The sequence below is a fragment of the Sebastes umbrosus genome, chromosome 19 (assembly GCF_015220745.1).
Source record: "Sebastes umbrosus isolate fSebUmb1 chromosome 19, fSebUmb1.pri, whole genome shotgun sequence".
Taxonomy (NCBI): domain Eukaryota; kingdom Metazoa; phylum Chordata; class Actinopteri; order Perciformes; family Sebastidae; genus Sebastes; species Sebastes umbrosus.
The window spans coordinates 23,471,999-23,494,976 of NC_051287.1; the positions used below are offsets into that span (position 1 = coordinate 23,471,999).

Below are 22,978 nucleotides of genomic sequence, written 5' to 3' on the forward strand. Positions count from 1 at the left end.
TCATCTACCAAAAGAAAGACCGCTTTTTTATCAAGGCCTAGTTTATAATCTGCCAACCTGATACATAAAAGATACGTAAGAGTCTCATCACACATTTTTCTCAGCACTATCGTCTCGTATTTGATCAGCGGTAATGGGCCGAGACAGCAAGGCAGTCTTTGTATTCTTTCATTTTTACAGTGTAATTACAGAGCGATGTGACTGACATGAAGGCGCGATTAAATGTTATTATGTTATCTGCTATTCTGTCTATCAATGTGATATGACTAACTGAAGTAGAGCTGTTTTTCTCTTTTTTTATGGAGTCCTATCTTGAAACGCAGGGCTCTGCGAAATCCCATCACAGAGGTGGTTAATTAACAGCTTTATAGTATGGCCTTGCAGAGGTGAGTGTGGGCGGATCCTCAGTTGTAGCAAACTCCACACAGTTGACAAATTCAAGCTCGAAGCTGGCGTCTATTTATGAATTGGTATTTATGAATAATTTATGAATGGTGCATTTACAGCACGCGGAAATGCTAGGGCGTACAGTGATAGGGATGGAAGGATGTGGAAGGGGGAAGAGTTAAGACAGATAGTAGTCCGGAGGGGATACAAAATTACAAGTGCCGCCACCCTGCAGTTCCCTGCTGCAGCAGTAGTTCATTAATCAATACTAAAAACATCTAGCCACTAATTCAGAGTTTAGCCCTGGTCCACAAATTACTCCATGCGGTTTTCTTTCAGAGGCAGCTGAAGCCATTTTGGAGGGACTGGCATTGTTAGTTTACCCCCCGTGATGCAACTCCATCTCATTCGGGGAGGCTGAGGGGTTTAATGCTTTATGCAGCATATTCTCATTTTTCACCCTCCAGTCTACTATTGATTCACCGGCTGCTGCACATGCAAGTGATTTTATCAGTCGAGCACGAGCGCACAACAGCATTGCCAGCTATGGAGCTAATTAAATGCACAAAATCATTGTCCTCATTTCTGGTTTGCTCCTATAAAAGCATAATTTATGTGAAATTTAAGCTTTCATAAGGTAAAGGTTGGCCTGAGAGAGATAAATTGAGTACGCTGTCAAGTTCTCAGTGTAATGGCAAAGTGGAGAAATGAAGAGGCTGTTTTAATCAATAGCAAATACACTTTCATTTTAATGATGAATTAGCCCTTTAGTTGAACAAGACTATGTGAGACTACTTCAGCAAGGACCACAGGTGGCAAACATAAAACAGCAAGGGTTTGGAGAACACTTTAGAAACATTGGCTGTGGATGGGGAATAATACTACTAGTTGTAAAGTTGCACTGAGTACAGGATCCACTCCTATAATTGCCTTTCAGAATGAGGTCGGGGACGGAGCTACATTCTGGACAAAAGAGTATTTCTCAAGATTGTTTGCTTTTTGTCTCTTTTAAAAAAAAAAGAAGACATAACATACCAAATAATCTATGGATGTGGGCATCAACAAGGGTATCTGTCTTCTTTTACAAGTTAGGAGTAGGATCCTGGCTTTATCTTGTTATTGAAATGTCTAGAAAATGTATTTCTTTAACCCTCTGAGACCCACAATTGACCCATTTTAGTCTTTTTTAGGGGGGTACAGGGGGTCTTTAGGGAGGAGATAGCAGGTCAGCAGTAGATGTCACATAGAAGTAGTGTACATCATCTGAAAGCTGAGAACCTGAAAATTAATTGGAGATGCAGCTCAGCACTGTGTGTCAAGTTATTCTAGTCGTAAATCAGAAATAAACATGACTTCAATACTTTATTAATTAAGATAAATTGTAAAAGTGTATAAGGGTTTAGATCATTATGATGGAAGTATATGATGGGCATCCCCATGCTCTGTTATGTCCCCTTAATTGTTGCAGCAATTTTAGTTTTTTTATACCATTTATTAAACAGATTTTGTGCTAAATTTAAAAACTTTTTACAACTCGAGAATTGATAAAAATTATCAAAAATCCCTCCAAAATACCACATTAAGAATTCTCTGAATGCTCTAGGTGCTTAGTTTGTGGCTGTAAAGTTTCATGAGGCTGTGATTATCCTAGAGGTCACCACAGGTCATTTGAAACAGTTATATCAATTTTTAAAAAATGGTATCACTACAATGAAATGAGGACTGACTATGGGGACTAACATCATCACAAATGTATACAATTGGGCTCATTGGATCCACAAAAGTATCAGCTTTGCATTCATACCTAATTTATTATAAATATTCAAACAAACCTTTTTTAGAATAGGGAAAAATAACACATTTAGAATGTATCTCCTAGAGTGCAAAACCGTGATAACGCCGTTCACCTCACTCAGAGGCCATCCTTACCACGGTTTTGCACTCTGCAGCTCACATTACTGCAGTTTCATAAGTGTGTCAGAGAAGTACGGTGGCCTTCAGGTAACATAAAAATGCAAAAGGTTCTCCCTACAGCCAGTGTTTGGTTTGTCCGTTCTAGGCTACTGTAGAAACATGGCGGAACAACATGGCGGACTCTTAAGCTAACGAAAATACTACAATTCTTAGTTTCAGGTAAAAAAATAAAAACATACTTGTGAATATTATATTCCATTTCAGCTAATAGATCCCCTAAAATTGTACATACTGTTCCTTTAAGGAAATGACAACAGACACCAGATGATCCACATCAGGCAAACTAATATTTGCTCTTAATATATTCTATAAGTGTTAGCACAGTGGTGATCGTCCGACCTGCCAAAGATCCATCGTGGATTAAAACATTGTCGTGTGATGTTAAATAAAGATGTGAACTGAGTTTTGGTATACGGACTTTAAATTGTTCTTACGCCTTGCATCCATTCACTCAATGTCTGAATACTGCCTCGCAGTCCAGCATGCTTAAGAAGCCTCATTTGGTGCCCAACTGCTATCTGTTTTTCCCTCGTTTGCATTTCTCCCACAGTTACTCTAGTGTCTCGCTCTCTAACTTTTGCTCAGCTTTGCTCTTTTGGTTTAGCCTTTTCTCTTTCCATTTATTTTCTTATTCATTTGCCTTCTCAAGCCTTATCACTGCCTATACCAATGCACCCCTCTCTCTCCCTCTCTCTCCCTCGCTCTCTCTCTCCCTCTTTCTGTCTCTTTCTCTCTCTCTCTCTCTCCAGTCAAACAGCAGGTATGTCAGCTATAAGCCTCCCTGACATTAGCTGATATTAGACTAGGGTCTATTAGGTCCTGCCTTGCCATGTGAGTTATTGAGCAGAGAGCGACTGACTCAGGAGTGATCGCACTCGTGCATGCACGTGCACCGACTCACACCAGCAAACACACACCCACACAAAGGTAAACACAAACCCACAGGAATGTCAGAGCGCACACATGCAAAGCCTCTGCAATCTCCCAAACATGCTCACCTTATGTCTACTAAGTCACAAAGACGGAGGAATCACTGAGGCATTAAGAACCTCCTCGTACACATGCATCTTTTTTTTGCTAAATTCCTTCTGCTGAGGCAGCCCAGGAAAAGGTCGCCGGGAAAAAATGTTGGCTGGTTGTACGTCTTTGCAAACCACGGATACGTTGAACGTCGTCATTTTTGCATTTGGTCACAGCACGTGCTGTAGTACGACGAGCAACGCGCAAGTGACATAGTATATCGAGCGACCGTTATTGAAAGTCACGTGGTATACTACACATCGTTATCCCAACTTATCACATGCCGTGGTTTTGCTACGCCCCCTTGCCACGCCCCCTTGGTGTCACTTTATTTTTGGCATAAATAACAGTTACCCTTGACATCACTTTAGGTTTAGGCAGCAAAGCCAATAAAGTTATGTTTAGTTTTAAGAACTACATGGTTGGGCTTAAAACTACATCCTACTGTTCAACTACTACATTTGTACAGTGAAAATGACACTGAACGTTGTGAATATGGGACACGAATGAACAGCTGATTGTAACGTGAAAGTGAAACTTAACGCCTCCTGGATGAAAACCTTGTGTTTGTTGGATCCATCCACTTCAACCCCCCAGCTGACCGGTGTGTCTTTTCGCTCTTAAAACTACGTCACCACACTCCCGGCGCACTTCCTTGGAGCATTTACTGTTGCCGCGGATGGGTTTACATTATAGTTAATGGAACGCCCTGTGCGTTTTATAGTGGAGCTAAAGGGGTGCCTTCTGCGGCGGTAACACACGCAGGTATTTGACGCCCCTGGGAATGAGAATGAGCTGTATAGTAACAAGTATGACAAGCGAGGAAGTCCACTAAGGGAGGGTGGTGGGAGTGGTTGTGGTGGATGGTTCAAACACAGAACTTTCACCCATGAGACCGCTGTTCATGTCCCTTGTGTAATCAAAAGTAAAGGTCGACTTTACGGATGTTACGTAACATTATTACCATTGAAGAATAGAATGTCTGCTAAGGGCATTATGATATTATTTTAACACAAACCGTGATCTTTTTTCTGGCCATAACCAAGTAGTTTTGCTGTCTAAACCTAAGCAATAATTTCACAACGTTATCCACGTGGCAATGTGCGTTTTTTCTGCAAGCATCATAAGAGGCTGATATGAAATCATATTCTTGGTTCAGAAACGTTAACATTCAACGTATCCCGTGGTTTGCAGAAACATAAAATGCCAAAAATGTTTTCTGCCGACTGGGTTGGTTAAAGCGTTTATGTGTGACTGAGAGCCAAGCAAGGAAATCAAGATGTTTGTCAGCACCTGTCAGTAAAAACACAAGAAAAAAGTAACATGCCTCTTTGGTGTGGGGATCCACATAAAGAATAAAACTGGATAAGACTTAAAAAAGACAGATTTTTTTAAAAAAGGAAAGAAAAAAAGTCAATATCAGTGCAGCAGAGGCTGAGATAACCATTTTCAGATAACCCATTTACAACTGGTTCTAAATCTGAATCTGGATATGTTACTGTATCTGGGCAATGCCATCTGATCATGGGGCTTTGCATTTACAATTTGGTCTTAATACGCTTCCTATAGCTGTATAGACTCTACTTATTTTTACTTTGCCAAAGAAGGGGCTGTCTGTAGCTTTTTCTGAGTCTGCACTAAAGATAGTGGGAAGAGGCTATATCTAGTATGTGGCCAGACTGTACACTGCATTAACACCTGGCTGAGATCCAACCACCTCCACATGTAGCCTGTTCTGTCCAGTAGCATTCCTATCATAATACATTCTCTATATTTACAGCTGCATTAACAGGCTATTTTTCCTCCCAGATGATATCCAGATACAGGATACAGTACATGTAGGTGTAAAAAAGGTCGTAGTTTTAGCATGAGCTCCTACACTTTTCACAATGCAACTTGATAGCATCTTCTAAAGAGACCCTCCCAACCTGGTAAACTTTCAAATGCCATGACCCCAGTTTGTAACGCATGCCGTCTGTAAAGAATTTATAGACTCAAACCCATAACAATGATGACATCATTAGGGGTTATCTCAGCTATAAAACCTCCCTCCAGAGCCACTCCAACTGTTTTTGCAGTTTGAGTAGTACTAGTAAACTGCCATTATTGCATAAACATAGTGGATTGCCCCTTAGGCATGGGGTAGTTGAGATAATTAACCACAGTATGGCTGCTTGCACTCGCCAAGTGTGAAGTTGATTGGATGCGCAGTTCTCGAGATATGCGAATGGACAGTCGTCCATACATACACAAACAGACGAGAGATTCCCTCCTTTATAGTTAGATTATACTGCTACAGCGCCACCTATTGGCCAAATGGCACCAAATCTGTCATGGTCACTCACACATCATATCTACGAATGTCCACCAAATGTGGTCCCAATAGCACAAAGTATTCAGGAGATATGCCATTTTTTGCAATATAAGCCCTGCCCACAGCATTTGAGTTAACTTTGAGGGCCGGCAACAGCAAAATTGTATGGAACATCAAAAATCCCAGAAAAAGAAAACAATTTGGTGATTAATTTCTAGGAGTAGTAGCAAAGAATCAGATTTAGATACAATTCAAAATGGTGTAAAAACAGTCTGACGCAAATGGGCGTGGCTTATATGGATAGATTTAGATCCGAGAGTTACGGGACATAAGTTACAAGCTAAAACACAAAGTTCATTATCATAGCGCCACCATCTGGCCAAACTGCACCAAATTCGACATTGCAATCCCTTGGGTCCTGAGCAATACACCTGCCAAGTGTGAAGTTGATCAGATGAACGGCTCTCGAGATATGCAAAGGAGATACAGACAGAAAGTGACTCCTTACTTTATAGTTAGATGTATAAACAAATATGAAACATTGTCTCAATGCCAGCACGTCTTTGAAAAGTTTTTATATTGAACTGTTTTGGAACACAGAAACACATACGTCTGCACGAGTTCACAAATCGGCCCCGCATACCCACACAACATATGCGCAGGAAAGAATAAATAGGTAATCATTAAATTCAAGGTTTGTAGCTTAAAAAAAGAAGGAGAAAGCTTAAGAACACTTATTTTTAGCAAGAGAATTAAGAAGCTTGTCATCAACCTGGAGTAGCTTAACCCTTCACCTAAACAGTCTCTCTTACCGTTCTCATGGCTACTCATTATGTGGGAAGACATTGCCTTATAATGTGTGTTGACTCAACTACCCGGCAGGAGCTACCGTGTGTGCACCAAGGAGATAATTACTGGAAATTACCGAGAAACAAGGAAACGTGGGTGTGCTTACGCCTGTGAGCCTTGTGGGCTGCCAGATTCACAAATTATTCATGTTGTGGTGTCGTCTTAGTTTGAGAGGTGAGCGGTGATGAGGAGTTAGCACCGAGTGCATATCAAAAGCGTTTTTTGTCTCTTTTCTTCTTTACTGTATCTTTTTCCTTTTTGTGTGAAAAAGCGTCTTCGGCATCAGAGTGACAACGGTGGCGGCGTCACCTTCACAAAGCAGGTGAAGCTTCTTTTTTCCTCTCCTTCTCAACCACTGCTTCTCATTTCTCACAACCTAAACTTCTAACAGTGGTTCACCGCGGTGCACTCTCGCCGTGCAACTGTTTGGAGAATGGGGGAGGCGGGGGAGGGACGCTCAGGACAAGTATTGATTTGTCAGGGTGCTGCGTGTAATTAAATATTTATCCTAAGCAACCTCACTCAATTTTGCTTTTAACAATACAGAAGACAAATGTGATTGTCCTAAATATCTACATAATAACAGGGGCTTGTTTCTCATTGTGGCATTACAGCTAATTGTACGTGTCAGATAGGAATACAATTATCATTATTATTAATTATTGAGAGTCCTGGAACAGTTCTGCTCTATTGCAGCAGGTCCCCTGTGCCAATATGTTGGATATCCAAGTGGATCCAAGCACACTCAGCTCAGATCATGTGGTGATTGCAGGAAAAGAATGTTTTTTCTGAGGTGAGACAGTGAGAGGGTGAGCCGTGAAGTGCAGGGGAAAGATGATATGTGTGTTGCTATTCTTTCCAACCGCCGCTGCTCGTTAGGTGGTGGTAGTGCATCGTGCTGCTGTCATTTTGTATTCTCTCTTAGTTAGAGTCTGTTCAGGATGAATTGATCTTTTTGGATCAGGATTAATAAAATAAAATAATTTATGCATGTCAGGCTCAGGTGGATTTTCCGAAAAGAGCTCATTTCAGATCAGGTCCAAAGACCTCTATGTGCACTTTAGGAGCTCAAATTTGCGTGACCTGGGAGGAACCACCAGCTTTTGTATTTGTTACGGGGGTAAGAAAATATCAAAAATATCAAGTATTGCGATATTATGATTTGTGATACTGTATCAATTCTCAAAAACACTGTATCAATTCTTAATTACTAGTTAACATGCAGAGATGAAAGGTCCCATATCGTGCTCATTTTCAGGTTCATACTCGTATTTTGTGTTTCAACTAGAACATGTTTACATGCTGTAATGTTAAAAAAACAATTTATTTTCCTCATACTGTCTGCTTGAATATACCTGTATTTACCCTCTGTCTGAAATGCTCCGTTTTAGTGCATTTCAACGGAATTGCAACAGAATTGTGTTGCCTTGCAACAGTTTGGGTCCATGTTTACTTCCTGTCAGCTGATGTCATTCACATACACTGCAACCAGGAAATAAACTGGGACACATTTAGAATGTTTACGTTTAAAACCGTGTAATGATCTAAATATTGTATATTTGTGACATCACAAATGGACAGAAATCCTAATGGCTTGTTTCAAACGCAGAGTTTCTGAATACGGGCTGTGAGTATTTCCCTGCGGATTGAGCATTTTGATACTTTCACAGTATTTATATAGGACTTAAGCCTGCTTTATAATAAAAAAACATGAAAATCTCACTTTTTTATAATATGGGACCTTTAAGTCAGTCAATACGTTATATCATTTGCAAAGTGATGTGCCTTCTCAGTGCATGTGTCTTCTGAAAGTTGTGTTGGATGTTACAGGAACTGTGATAAATGCCAATGCAGTTCCCACTGTTCTGATTGCGTAAAAAGTAATCTTTTTTTTACCCAGATTGTATACATATGGTGGTGTGTTCTTTACTATGATAGTTTTCCTAAAATTGGATTTAAAAAAAATAAAAAATCACAATATATTGCTTTGCTTACAGTATCACGATATATCGCGGTATATTGAATCGTAACCCCTGCATCGTGATATGTATCATATCGCCAGATTCTTTGCCGATACACAGCTCTAGTATTTGTTCCTCCACTACATGCTTCAAATTGCTGTGTGAGTACCACTCAGTGCATCAGTGTGTCAGTGTACTTTCTGTGTCTGGTTATTTGTCTCTCTCTCTCTAGCGAATGGCCATCATTGAATGCTGCCCGTCTGCTATTTTCCCCCCAGTCTCAATTTACATCCCCCATATAGCACATGCCATATGTGGTAATTCATTTGACAGAGACAAAAAATGTACTCTTCAGGACTGATGGATGGCCGTGATCATAGCCTCACCATCCTTCACCGGATCCATATCCTCTATACTCTCCTCCTATTCATCTGGTGTGTGTGTGTCCGCATGCACTCCGTGAGTGGCGAGATGCTATTACCGTACATACGAGAACACAAAAGGACTAAATTGAACACGGACTATAAATAAAAAAAAAAAGAGTGGAACTGTAGGAGAAATAGGTGTTTTTCATCACACTGATTTGATAATTGGATGGAGAGGCTGGTATGCTGTTAAAGATCTGAAGGATATAAAGTGCTGTCAAGAAGAAGAAGAAGAAAACCCGATATCTCGTAATGAGCCTGCATCTGCTTGTCAGTTCACGGAAACTACAGATACATTCTCTGTTGGATGGACTCGTACCTTTCCATAGGAACATCACAATCACATTGTAATGGAATTGTTTTCAGCCACAACGTGCGCATTAACAAGTCATTTTTATCACACATGCTTGCATAACATTGCATTATATACTTTGATTTCATAACAGCAAATTGCAAAAATTCATTCCTCTGGTCTGCTGCTGCAAGAGGCTGAGCAAATCAGTTTACAACAAAGTGTATGCAATACATCACAGGTTCATATTAAAACACTACCTGTTATGCTGTAACTCAAATAGTAATTTATCTTAATCATCTAATATTTCACTTTGAGCTGCTGATGCAAAGGGAATAGGATGTGTGAGAGAGAGAGAAAGAGAGAGAGAGAAGAAATCAGTAGATAGTGGAGGTGTGAGAATGAAAGGGGCGCAGGGCTGTGGGATAACACTCTCAATCTGCATATCAAAGACGCCGTGGAGAAAAATGATGAGAATAAAAAATGTAAAATACGTAGATTGTATGTATCTACCGAGTGTGATGTAGAATCTACCTTTCTTTTTTGACAAAAGACAGTGGATTTTCGATAAGCGGAGCGGGTACTTTGGAGAGATGACATGCAGTAATATACATGTTTAATTAGAGGCGCGGGGAGTCAAGTATAATACTCCTGTGTGCTTAGCTTGTCTGGTTAGACTTAGTGTGATGAATAGCTCGAGAAAAATCTGACTTTCAGAATGTTAAGTGAAATAAATTTGATCAAAGATGAAGAAGTGTGATGCATACTAAATACCTTCTGGTGAACAATAAACAGCTTTCCCCTCCACCCCCAATTTGGGTTCAATCATGGATTCAGAGAGTAACTTTTCTTTTTCCTTTCTCATCCTGCCCTCTCCAATAACTGCTGAAGTGTGTACAGTATAGGTCGGTTTGCATAAATGCTTTCGGCGCTCCGTTTCAGATGCACTCTGCACCCACAGACACACGTGTTATTTATCCAAAGAGGCGCATCAGCCGGGGAAGTGCACTTCGCCTGTCATCCGCATGTAATCAGTGAAGTGTGCCTCTGACTCCAGGGGAACACGATAAGTGCGACGGAGTATGCATCTCGCAATTAGCATGGAGATTTTTCTAGCTTCCAGGAGCAGGTGCAAATTGCACAGGTGTAATAAAATGAAAGTTGAGGTTCGGGGACAGGAAATGTGGTTTGGCGTCTTGTATTTTACAGGAATCTCAGGGCAGACGGAGTGTAAGTGCACCGCAAAAACAGATGCAAGGCAGCAGCACTGATTTACCTTCTCAGGGAGATAAATAGCCACAATGTCTGACCAATTTATGAAGCCAGACAAAAAGGGTGGACGGAGAGCCGCAGCTGAGGAGTCATTACATTTAAACTTGGTGTTCAGTGAGTGGAAGTATTACCCTTCTTATAAAATATTTATTGAGTGCATCTGACTGCAGTTACCTTGAGCTTGTAGGGGGACACATCTATCTATAAAGATTATAAGATTAGCCCCTATTACAATTTTATGAGAAGTCTAACAGACAAACAAATCCATTTTCTCAGACAGAGCTTAATTAAATGTTTTGTAAGCTTGTTACTTAGTTAGTGAGTATTTACTTTGCAGCATTAAAGCATTTCGATTTCGATTGGTGATGTACGTACAACCAGTGAGTCTGAGAAGTGAAGCCAATGCTGAAGTGCCTTAAACCTGCATTCTTTCTAACTCCTCTGGTTACAAAAAGAAGGCTATAAGCAACTTAGATGTGGGCCAGTAGGGGACTACTACGCCTACTACGTTGTAAAAGTGAAAGTGAAACTTAAAAGCAACAAATTCTAACACTTTAGGTGTAGGCAACAAAACTACAACTTCTTTCATTTTAGGCAACCAAACCACTTAGTTAAGTTAAGGGAAAGACATCATGTTTTGGCTTAAAAACATGAAACTAAGTTTCAAAAGTGAAACCTAACACTACCCATTGTTGGTCTCGCATGGGATGCAAACTCTGGTCTTCTGGGTGAAAACCCTGTGTTTTGTGTCCCAAAAACCAAGATGGTGACGGCCAAAATGCCAAACTTGATGCTTCAAAACAGCAATCCACAAACCAATGGGTGACATCACGGTGACTACGTCCACTTCTTATATATACAGTCTATGTGTACGACCTATCCAACCACCGACGGCATCTTTTGTGCGATACACAATGTGTGTATGTCAAAGAACAAAATGAAACAGCAGCACTATTTCTAAATTCCATGTGCATGTATTGAACTGTGAATCTTGCAGCAGAAGGATAAAAGGGAGTTGGCAAAGTGTGGACGGGACCAGAGAGATGCTGGGTGTTGACTGAGACCTCGCTACAATGGTTCAAGGCTGGACAAAAGTGGCGTAATCACTAAAATGCTGAAAATGGAAAAGTTAAGCACTTGTGTGACTTTTTCCCTCCACTGTTACAGACTGATGTATACTTATTTTGTAGGGGCAAGTTTTTAAAGGTCCCATATAGTGCTCATTTTCAGGGTCATACTTGTATTTTGTGTTTCTACTAGAACATGTTTACATGCTGTAATGTTAAAAAAACAACTTTATTTTCCTCATACTGTCTGACTGAATATACCTGTATTTACTCGCTGTCTGAAACGCTCCGTTTTAGTGCATTTTAACGGAATTGCAACGGAATTGCATTACTATAGGCAACAGTTTGGGTTTGTGTTTACTTCCTGTCAGCTGATGTTATTTACATCCACTGCTACAGGAAATAAACTGGGACACATTTAGAAGTTTTAAAACTGTAATGGTCTAAATATTGTATATTTGTGACATCACAAATGGACAGAAATCGGCTTGTTTCAAACGCACAATTTCTGAATACGGGCTAGGTGTTTTTCTCCGTTTATTGAGCGTTTTGATAGTTTAACAGTATTTATATAGCACTTAAACCTGCTTTATAATATAAAAGACATGAAAATCTAACTTTTTTACAATATGGGACCTTTAAGCAAAAATAGTTGAAAACTGCAAGAGGCCAAACATGTCTGTCAATTCACAATGACATTAACTGATATTTTTCCCCCCAGCGTGCCATGTACTCTGTGTACTTCCCCCCCATATAAAGAAGCTCTGATCGTTCATTGCTTGTCTCAGGGCTGCCGAGGTGTTTGACTAGTTTAAACCTGTCGTGTGTATATTACCCCACCAGAGCCCTGGGCTTGAGCTCAAATCCCCTTTACTGGCCTTAGTTTGATGTAACCCAGTGTGTAAAGCTGGAGTCTGGAGGCAGAAGACCCCGCTGGGCTCTCTACTGCTCGAGGGCAAATGGATCAAGACTGTCAGCTTCCCCCCTGGTTTCAAAAATACTCAAAGTGTGCCTTTGTTTCATCTGTCAAACTGTGCCCTGTTTGGTGTATTAACGGGTACTCCCCAACTGGTTTAGCCTCTTGAACCTTTTGGGAGGCTCTTCGTCTCTTTCCCATATTAGACGTGTCAGTCATTTACAAATTCTCCTAAGATGGATTTTAAGCCCCTTTTAGCCCATAGCTCTGTTGGTGATCAAAGTTAGTAATCCCCCCTTTAAATGCTATAGCTCTTTATGTCAGTCCTAGCTCTAAAGTGTTCCACCTCACGACGTGCGGTTCTTCAGTACAAACCAAATGTCGAGACAAGTCAGAGAGGTGCCGTATGCTCTGCTAAACAGCTTGAAATCTCTCCAGTGCATTCCCATCTTATGCAAATACTTGTTTTTATTCTATGAGCATGATCTGCGTTTATTGGCCATCTTTTAAAAATAACAACACATGCAGCAGCCAGACGCTTCCTACTACTCAAGAGGTGGGAGGTAGTTTAACCGCTTCACAAAAGGCATCTTCAAGGACACAAGCAACACAACTGTGTACTAGCAAATCAATTCAACTTAATGTCATCTAGAACTACTCCACCTGACAGATATTCATATGAAGAATCAAATAATATGAAGGCAGAAGTGCACTTTTCAACACTAAATGCTACTATGAGGAATTATGTGAAATTGCTGTACCTGACTTATCGTACATTTCTGAGAGAACACTTCACAAAAGCAGCTTTCTAATGGATTCAAAGACTGATTTTAATCGCTTGCATTACTGTTTTTTTCTTTTTTTGTGTGGCTCCTTTGAAGAAAAAATATGGACGTCTTATGATAAAAGTCACGGCGCAGCACTGTAGACAAAGAAAACACTTACAAAAGGCCTGTTTGTGCATAAAGAGATCTCATTTGATTACAACCAATGAAATTCACCATGCAGTCATATAAAATCAGTGGGCAACCTCCGGTTCTGAGAAGTGCATTTAACTTTCATTCTTTCTAATAGCCAGCAGGGGGCGACTCCTCTGGTTGCAAAAAATAAGTCTGATTGTATAGAAGTCTATGAGAAAATGAGCTTACTTCTCACTCGATTTATTACCTCAGTAAACATTGTAAACATGAGTTTTTAGTCTCTAGGGCTGACCCGAATGCTTCGAAGCTTCAACTGTCGCCATGGTAATCGACTTCTAAATCAGAATTCAAATGTAGTAGTTCCCCTAGCTGGGAACTGATTCAGCATAGGCTGGAAAAATGGGGAGGGAACAATAAGCTGCATGTAGGCAGGTTAAACAATCATACTTAAAGTCTTAAATCTGTGTGCTCCAGTGTGCTTTGGACCTGCTCTCTGAAGTCTCCCCCCCCCCACGAATCTCAAAAAATGGTCACTTGATTTATAACCTCAGTAAACATTGTAAACATGAGTTTATGGTATCAATCGCTAGTTTCAAGTCTTCTTCAATACAGCATGATGTTCATTTAGTAAATTCTGCTCCCATTTAGAATCAGATAGACCATAAAGCAGGGGATGCTTTAGGCCGTGGCTACCTTGTGATTGACAGGTCTTATATACACTATGAATAAAATCCATCTGGATCTTAAATTATTTTATCATCATTAACACAAATTTCTGAAAGGGAAAACTTTGTTAAAGTGGCAGTAGGCAGTATATTTTTGGCATCATTGGGCAAAAATTCCATAATAACCTTTCAGCATATTGTAATTCAAGTGTTCTATGAGACACCTAGACTTCTGCTCCTCATGGCTCTGTTTTCAGGCTTTAGAAAATCTAGCCCGTGATGGGAGACTTTGACCAATCACAGGTCATTTCAGAGAGAGAGAGCTTTCCTATTGGCTGTGCTCCGGTCATGTGACCAGAACTTGGCGTTCCTTCAACAGATTTTACAATGGCGGCGGCGGCGTCACAAACTTTCTCATTTTACAGCTAAACCGTGCACTACAAGATGATTCTGAAAACATCTGAGGAGAGAAATAGGCATTAACGTAACAAAATATTGATTCATATTTCATCAGTGCAGCCTAGTTTGGCCATTTGATCGGAGTTCGCGAGTGATTGACAGCCGGCTCTCATAGACGGTAGCTGGACAGCAGACCTCAGATCAGCTCTTACTGCTTGTTTTCCTCCGGTATGTAAAATCTTGCAGATGCCGTTAGGAGCACCGGAGGACACAGAGGCACATGATTTTTTTTCAGGTTACCTGTTTCATGTATTACTGTCACAGTATAGCGACCGTTTTATAAAAATAACTTTTTTTAAATCATATTTGCTCCAATCTTGCCTACTTCAGCTTTAACACAAATTTCTGAAAGTGAAAACTAAGTTAACTTGTTCTTTGTTTCAATGCAAGCTGTATTCGGTGTGCCATGCATGCTGTAGAAACCTTGAATCCAAACAATATATGGTACAGAGAGACCCTGAGGACCCACAGCGGACGCATCAAGTGGCTGCGTTTAGCCAAGCACATCTACCGTGACCCATAGGTCAGAACCGATGAAAAGCATTTCATGGTTACTTAAAAAACTGCATGTGTATGTGTGTATGTGTGAACAAATAAAAGACAGACAAAGAGACAGCTGGCTGAGTGTGTTTTTGTGCGTGTGTGTGTGTTGTATTTGTGCATAGATAGACCCTCATCATCTCTCTGTGATTACAGGCGCATTTCTCCACAAACAGCATGTGACTTATCAGAGTGAGCCAGGTTTTCAGAGGGCTGACAGTTTAGGAAGAACCCGCATTGGGATAAGTCTCAATCCTCACTCAGCCATCACTGTCTCATCCCCTTCTCACTCTCTCTCTCACACACACGCACACACATCTGTGCAAACACAGATGCGGCACCCCGACCGCAAACCCCCGACTACTGATTTCTCAGAGCTGCCCCACTGAGCTCTCAAGCCTTTCTATCTCTCCAGCAACCCAAAACTGATAAAAGGACGACCGCTGCTCCTGATGCGGTGTGTCTTCGGAGACGCAGAAAATATGTTAAGATGGGAAAACAACAGGTCTCAAAGGGAAGATTGTCGGTGTAATCTACACCGGCAGAAATAATAAAACAATGCTTTTTCGGACAGAGTTGAGACAAAAAAGACAAAAAGAATAGAAATGATTCATAACACAAGACAACAATCTAAATCAGATTAAAGAAAAAGGAAAGAACAATATATTGCATAGCCACTAACAATAGGAAAAAATGTGCTCTGACGACCAGCGTGCATCTGTGCAAAAGTGTAAATGTGTGTACACTAGTTACCGGAAGGTCATTTGGAATATCTGTCCCAAGTTGACTTGCTGGGTTTTGTTGTTGTATCCATGCAGCATCTCACCAAACAGGGTGTCATTGAAGCGGACATCCTGCCTTGGGCATTTTGGTCCCTCACAGTTGTCTGACAGCAGGAGGCAGGAGCGCCCGTCCCCTGCCAGTTTGTACTCCTGCACACACCTGATGAGAAGGGCAAAAGCTGTCAATGTAATGTACAATATGTAATATATGAAATGATACATGTATGCATAGTTGATGGCAAGAGCATTAGAAGATGAATTGTGGCATAAATCCCTACATAGGTGTTCCCCTTTTACGGCTTTAATCTACAAATTACCGATTCAGGAAGAGAAAACTACCAATATCTTAGCCCTTTTCTTCAGCATTTCTGACATCTGTAGAGCACTTACCACCGATCTACGGACAGCACCCACCCAGCTAAATATAAACACTAGCAGTCAGAATTAGGGCTGTCAAAGTTAACACGATAATAACTCGCAAATCTGTTTTAACACTACTAATTTCACAACTTGCAAATGTTCAGGTTGTAGTGGGCTCAGTTTTAAAGCTAGAGTGAAGAGACTGGCATCATATGAAAGTAGAAAACCTGGGGTACCAATGTCTTACTAACTTGTCGGAAAGGAGGCTAAAAAAACGATCCAAACTAAATTTTTGCGAGGAAAAACTGGCACGGCCATTTTTCAAAGGAGTCAGTTGAACTCTGACCTCAATATATGTGAATGAAAATGGGTTCTTTGGGTGCCAACGAGTCTCCCCTTTACAGACATGCCCACTTTATGATAATCACATGCAGTTTTGGGGCAAGTCATAGTCAAGTCAGCACACTGACACACTGACAGCTGTTGTTGCCTGTTGGGCTGCAGTTTGCCATGTTATGATTTGAGCATATTTCTTTGTTAAATGCAGTACCTGTGAGGGTTTCTGGACAATATCTGTCATTGTTTTGTGTTGTTAATTGATTTCCAATATACATACATTTGCACAAAGCAAGCATATTTGTTCACTCCCATGTTGATAAGATTATTTAATACTTGACAAATCTCCCTTTAAGGTACATTTAGAACAGATACAAAATGTGTGATTAACCACAATTAAATATTTAAACAGCTCTAGTCAGAATTTGTCCAGGCTGTGCGAAAGCAAGGTTGTCAAAAACAATCTGGCTTTTATTGTTGTAAGCTTTGGCTAAAATGTCTTTAACATTGGTGCAGCAGTGAACTTGCCATTGTCATTGTAGAGACTGTGGACACAAGCTGGAAACACATTCCAATGGCGAATTCAGCGGACTGTGCAATCAGTCACAATTATCATAATCTCCTCCATTTATCTGGGTATCTGCTGCTGTCGGCTGGCGCTGAAGTTTGGCCGCATGCAGTCGGTCAGGTCTCAGCGCCTCAGTGGGAAAGAGGACACTGCCGTTATTGGCAACGCTGTCCTGAACATGCAGCAGAACCTGGTGGAGCTGTGTCTTCCTGCTGCATGAAGGCAAAAAGCCATTTCTTATTCCGTAAACCAAAAGGTTTGCTCAACCGCAGACCATCACTAACTATGCCATGCAGTATGCTGTATTAATGTCATGGCTTGACCCACGCCATTGTGCAACAGCGACAGTTAGATCCATTTGCATGTCACAGAGGGTGTTGCACACCGATGGGATGACAATACTCTTGACTGACAAAAACAAATTTATCCTCCCCAGATGCCCTCATTGAAAATCAATTGTACTGATGGCATTAGGGGAAAGTGGACATTGCTGCAAATTGCATTTTGTTGTTGGCCTGTTCACCCATAGTGTAAAGGAGTTAAAGATGTTCTGGGAGAAAAAAAAAAATGCCATCTCACACTGTAGACCTGACACATCTCAAGGAGAATTAGGATATCCTTCACCTGTCAGCCTGCTCCCTCTGTTGAGTTCCCACTTGCCAGGAAACCCAAAAAGTGGGCCCCAATGACATATGAATAAAGTGACTTGCAACCAGGGTTATTATAGTAAACTAAAACTGAAACTACAACAAAAATAATGGGTGAAAAATATATATAAACTGAAACTAAATAAAAACTAAATCCTTTAAAACTGAAACGGTATTGCATGGGTAAAAAAAATCTAATACAAATAAAATAAAAATCAACCTAAATTCATTTCAGTTTGTTCTTTTTTAGCTATAATTTATCAACTCTCGTGACCTTGAAACGAAACGGACTTGACCTTCCAGGAGACGCCGCTGTGCAACTGCTTCACTAAATTAGCACGAAGATTAAACAATAAACACTATGACCGTTCCTACACAGTTCTCCAACCACGTATCTTGTATGTACAGTATATAGCTACATACTTCTGAGACATTATACCTGGCCCAAACAAGAATAAACTAAAACTACTATAAAACTAAATATAAAAAAAGCTAAACCTTTCTGAAAAACTGAAACTAAACTAAATCTAGCAAAAATTAACAAATTAATGATGAATACTAATTGAAAAATTCAGACATATTATAACCTTGTTGCAATGTGGCATGATCAATGTTACTAGATCAGCATTTGGTTACCAGATCAGTACTATATCTCCAAACTCCATACTTGGATTCTTCTACACTTACAGTCTTAGAAGCAGAAGTAGAAATCTCCTCAAAGATGACAGACGCGATGGGAGAGAAAGTAGAAAGCGTGTTGCAGTAGTGCAAAGAAGATTTGATCCATCCCTCTTGGTGTATATGAGAGGTGAAAGGTAATGTTGGTACAATGGCGTGGAACATGATTTTCTTGCCACACATTAGTAAAAAAAATATGTAGTTCTCTGGAAGGTGCTCAAAAAGCTTCCCCCCAGTTCCCATACAGTACAGTGTATCAGCTTAGTGGAACATGTGTGGGGTGAGGAAGAGGGCGGTGGATGTATCGCTGAATAATTTACAGGAAGTAAGATTCAAGTTTAATCCTTGATGCACCTTTTTGAATACCTGCATTGATAAATTCAAGCTTCTCTACAGACAAATGGGGTAGACGGATACATCATAATAATTGATGTAGATACTACTGGTATTTGTACTATTTAAACTGTCTACACGTATATATGAAAGCATTTCTAATGGCGTGTTCACAGCAAGAGCCAAGCAAACTTTTTGGGCAGCGCAATTACATACAAAATAGGCGAATAGACGCAAAGTTGCACTGGGCGACGCAACGGGAACATGCAAAATTTGCGCCATCTGCGTATTCACGAATGGTGTATTAAAAAACTGGATACAGCGTTGGAGGCGGGGCCCCCGGTCAAATCACAGCACGATCTGTATATGTTTGGGTTCATACCGCAGTAGCGACGTGTGGCTTGCTAGATACATTCAGTGAAATGGCGCTGTATGTGAATACAGCACGCTGCCGGGTGACGTTATGAACCCAGACACATCGGTGTTTGGTTTTCTGACATATCTGGGACTCCCACAACATTTACAAATCAGCAACTGTGGTTAATTCTTCTATGGTTGATGGCGGAAATGGCGGAAAAAAGAAAAGTTCTTGGTATCTATGGAGACAAGCTCCTTCTACTTTCCGGCGCGTCTAGTGCGAAAGAACAGAAATGATAGCGGCATTCCTACTTGTAAAGCGAGGCGAATATTTTGCTTTGCTCTTGGTTTGAACACAGCATAAAAGCTTGCCATCAGAGTTGGCCAGTCAGGTAACAGGGGTGGGGGAAGAAATCAATAAAGCGTAGTATATACAGTAAAGTGTAGCTTTTATATATGTAAAGCACTTTGGATTACCTTTGTGTATGAAATGTGCTATATAAATAAACTTGCCTTGCCTTGCCTAGTATCGCAATAATATTTTGCGTGGCAATATTGTATCGATACACGGATATCAAGTATCAAAACTTGTATTATATTAACTATTAACCTCTTAACAACTCTTGTTCGCTTGGGAAGAACGCTAAATAACGCTCCGAAGTCACGGTACATTTTAACTGGCATGGCCAATTCCAAAAGGGTCCCTTTACCTCTGACCTCAAGATATGTGAATATACTCTGAGATAAACAGAGTGAAAACTGTATCTTGTTAGATAAAACAGATGTAATAAATCTCAATATATCTTATCACAATATGTTTAAAATTACAATAAGATCATATCGTGACTTAAGTATTGTAATAAAATCGTATCGTGGGGTCTCTGGTGATTGATATTGATATTGTAAAACATCAATAGCATATGTAATTATATTAAAACAATACTTTTTTCATATGTAATCCTGGGCAAAATGCCTTTCATCACATATAGATGCGATCTGGTGATTACACATTGGTTATTTGCCATTTGCATAGCTCATTTCCTTCCTGTGAGTATTTGCCTGAGGAAGAATTTCTAGATTGAAATATCACTCACGGAGCCTATTTCGCGAGGAAGCTTTTATCCCCCGCCCGCAGACACCTTTCAATTTATTTACTGTTAGTTATTCTCACCCGCAAAACATGAGCACGTTGCTGGAGCTGGGGTCATCTTCGAGGGGCACGAGCTGCTGGAGACACAGCTGTTCGCAGCCTCCATTGAAGCCATCCGTGCAGTCAATGCCCCTAGAGTAGTCATAGCAACCTGAGCCATCCTTCATTGGCCTCAGCCCCTCAGGACACTGCAAGAAAAAAGAGAGATGGAGAAAGGAGGAGAGGTGGTGGGTGGGAGATGTGGAGAGAGGGTGAAGAGGAAGACATAAATTAGGGAGAGTGAAGAAGAGAGTAAGGCGCAGAGGTCAGCGTGTGCATTCTAATCAGGATGAGGCGGCACCGAGGAGGCGAAGATAGTACGATGAGAGAGGAGGAGCGGGCAGTGGGATACTGAGGAATTCAAAGATAGAGGAATGAAAGATGGCAATTATCTTATTTTGATAGGAGACAGAAAAACACAGAGGTCTTTTTTGTGATTAAAGATATGAGACAATGCGAACTGGCAGCTCGGAATCATCCTCGCAGCTCATCTCACTCCTCGAGGTCTGTGTTTGTATTCTTTCATGCCAAACACAACTCCACACGTGTTACATTCTCCTGGTGAGACTCCACACTGACAGGTGGAAAACAGTGGCGGGGGGACTCCGTGTTTATCGGAGGAGACATGGGATGTCTACACCTTCCCAAGTCCAACAAGGAGCGCAAGCAATGACAAAAGAGTTTAGCGTGTGGGGAGTTGTCCGCTCAAAATTGGAGAAAAAAAGGGGAACAATTAACTTAAAAAGCTGAGTAAATTAGTGGTGTTAGATATTATAATATAATATTCATACTCAGAAGCTCAAAATGTGTGCATTTTGAGACTGATCGGTGTAGTCATCGGTGAAGGTTGGGTAATTAAAGGGACATATCATACTCATTTCCAGGTTCATACTTGCAAATTCGTTTTAACGCCACTAATTTCTTTTAGGGCCGTGTAAAAGAAATTCAGAGATTTGTTTCTAAACATATTATAAATGTTGGAAAATTATTACTGAAAACATGTGCAAAGGCTGTGAACACTGTAGTACTGGATTGTGGACTGTTTTTCGCCAGTTTTGTGTTCATGATTTTTTAAGGCGGGGCTGAAATCATGGCTTGATGACGCAATGTAGTCCTTCTAAACATAACTCTCTGCTCACTGCTCTGATTGGCTTGCGAGAAAAATATGTTGCACCTTTGCAAACGTACTTCTCAAGCCGTGGGCGGTATATTCTAATTAGCCTTCTGTTACTGTTCATCATTCGGTTTTACCAGCAAACAAAACAAATCACATTCACCTGAGCACACACACACACACACACACACACACACACACACACACACACACACAAAGACACACACACACACACACACTCTGGACAGAAATGTGGAGGGGAACACTGGGTCCAATATACTTACTTCCGATTGGCTAATTTACGTTACAGCATTACATTTAAGAGGTGTTTTTTCTTTCTTTTTTAATCAATTATATTTCCCCCAGCTTTAGAAATACTAATTAAGCATAAATGCAACAACAGCAGATGCATTCGATAACAAAGCTGGACTCCATTAAAAATGTAATTTTACAAAACATTAATAACTTGTAGACTTAATAGCCTACTGTTCACGATTCGGGTTGCATTATCCATCTCGGATGTAAACAAAAAGATTGATACGCAAACAAAACAAAGAGGTCACACTTGGGGAACTTTTCTCCTGACTCAGCTTATGTGAGGCAAAATGCTGTTAATGATAATATTTATTTAATATTCTTATAAGCAATTTGCATATGATTTAGTGCATTTTAAACACTTTACTGCTGTATTATTTTGAATTGCTCCTTTAGTAAACCGTGATCTTTCTTTCTTCTTTCACTTGGGGTTATGTTTATGCGACTATTTTTTCATACTCTACAGTGATTTTATGGTGAAAAGAGGAAAAAAAAAAGCTTTGAGCGCAGCGTGTACTGCAGGGCTGGAGAGGTTGGCAACTGCAAAATGAACATGCAATCAGAAAAAAATATATATACATAATAAATAAACCATAAGTGTTTGCGGTAGAGACGGCGCACTCAACCTGTAAAGATATGATCAAGGATCTTTTATTGACACTGACAAGAGCAGCATGTTGTGCTCCGTGCCTCAACAGACTCATTTAGTGATTTTATGGTATTTTTTTGTCAGTGTAATATTATAGGTATTGCTTTAAAGCTGCAGTCGCTGACTTTGAGTTAGTGATTTTCATAAAACTGTCACTATATCCTGACAGTAAAGCATGAGACAGATAATCCTTAAAAAAAAAATCATGATCATCTGTGTCCTCCTGGGGCTCCTAATGGCATTTGCGAGATTGCACTGCCCAAAGGAAAACAACCAATCAGAGCCGAGCAGTCTCTGGGCAGCTGTCAATCACTCCTTACAAAACTCACAAACTTCGATCAAACGTTCAAACTAGGCAGCTGATCAAATATGAATCAAGATTCTGTTACTGTGATGCCTATTTCTTAGTTTGCTCCGGCCGGTGGGCGGTGCTTGGTTTTGGCTCGACTGTTTTCAACATGGCGGCCGGGTCACAAATGTTCTCATTTTACAGCTAAACTAGGGTGACCATATTTTCAAACCCCCAAACTGGGACACTTAAGTGTACCGCACTAATATGCACGCACCATAGGCGTTTTCATCAGAATGG

At 40.5% G+C, this 22,978-nt stretch overlaps 1 protein-coding gene across 2 annotated transcripts in view; it reads right to left on the reverse strand.

The window, feature by feature from the left end:
- Positions 1 to 22,978, reverse strand: part of LOC119478316 (astrotactin-2-like) — a 624,157-nt gene that overhangs the window by 109,182 nt on the left and 491,997 nt on the right. For both annotated transcript variants that reach the window (XM_037752984.1, XM_037752983.1), the window contains exons 12-13: positions 20,294 to 20,460; positions 15,815 to 16,003 (exon numbers count right to left, since the gene is read on the reverse strand). In XM_037752984.1, the coding sequence (XP_037608912.1) occupies positions 15,815 to 16,003; positions 20,294 to 20,460 (356 nt within the window). The remainder of the gene's footprint in view (positions 1 to 15,814; positions 16,004 to 20,293; positions 20,461 to 22,978) is intronic.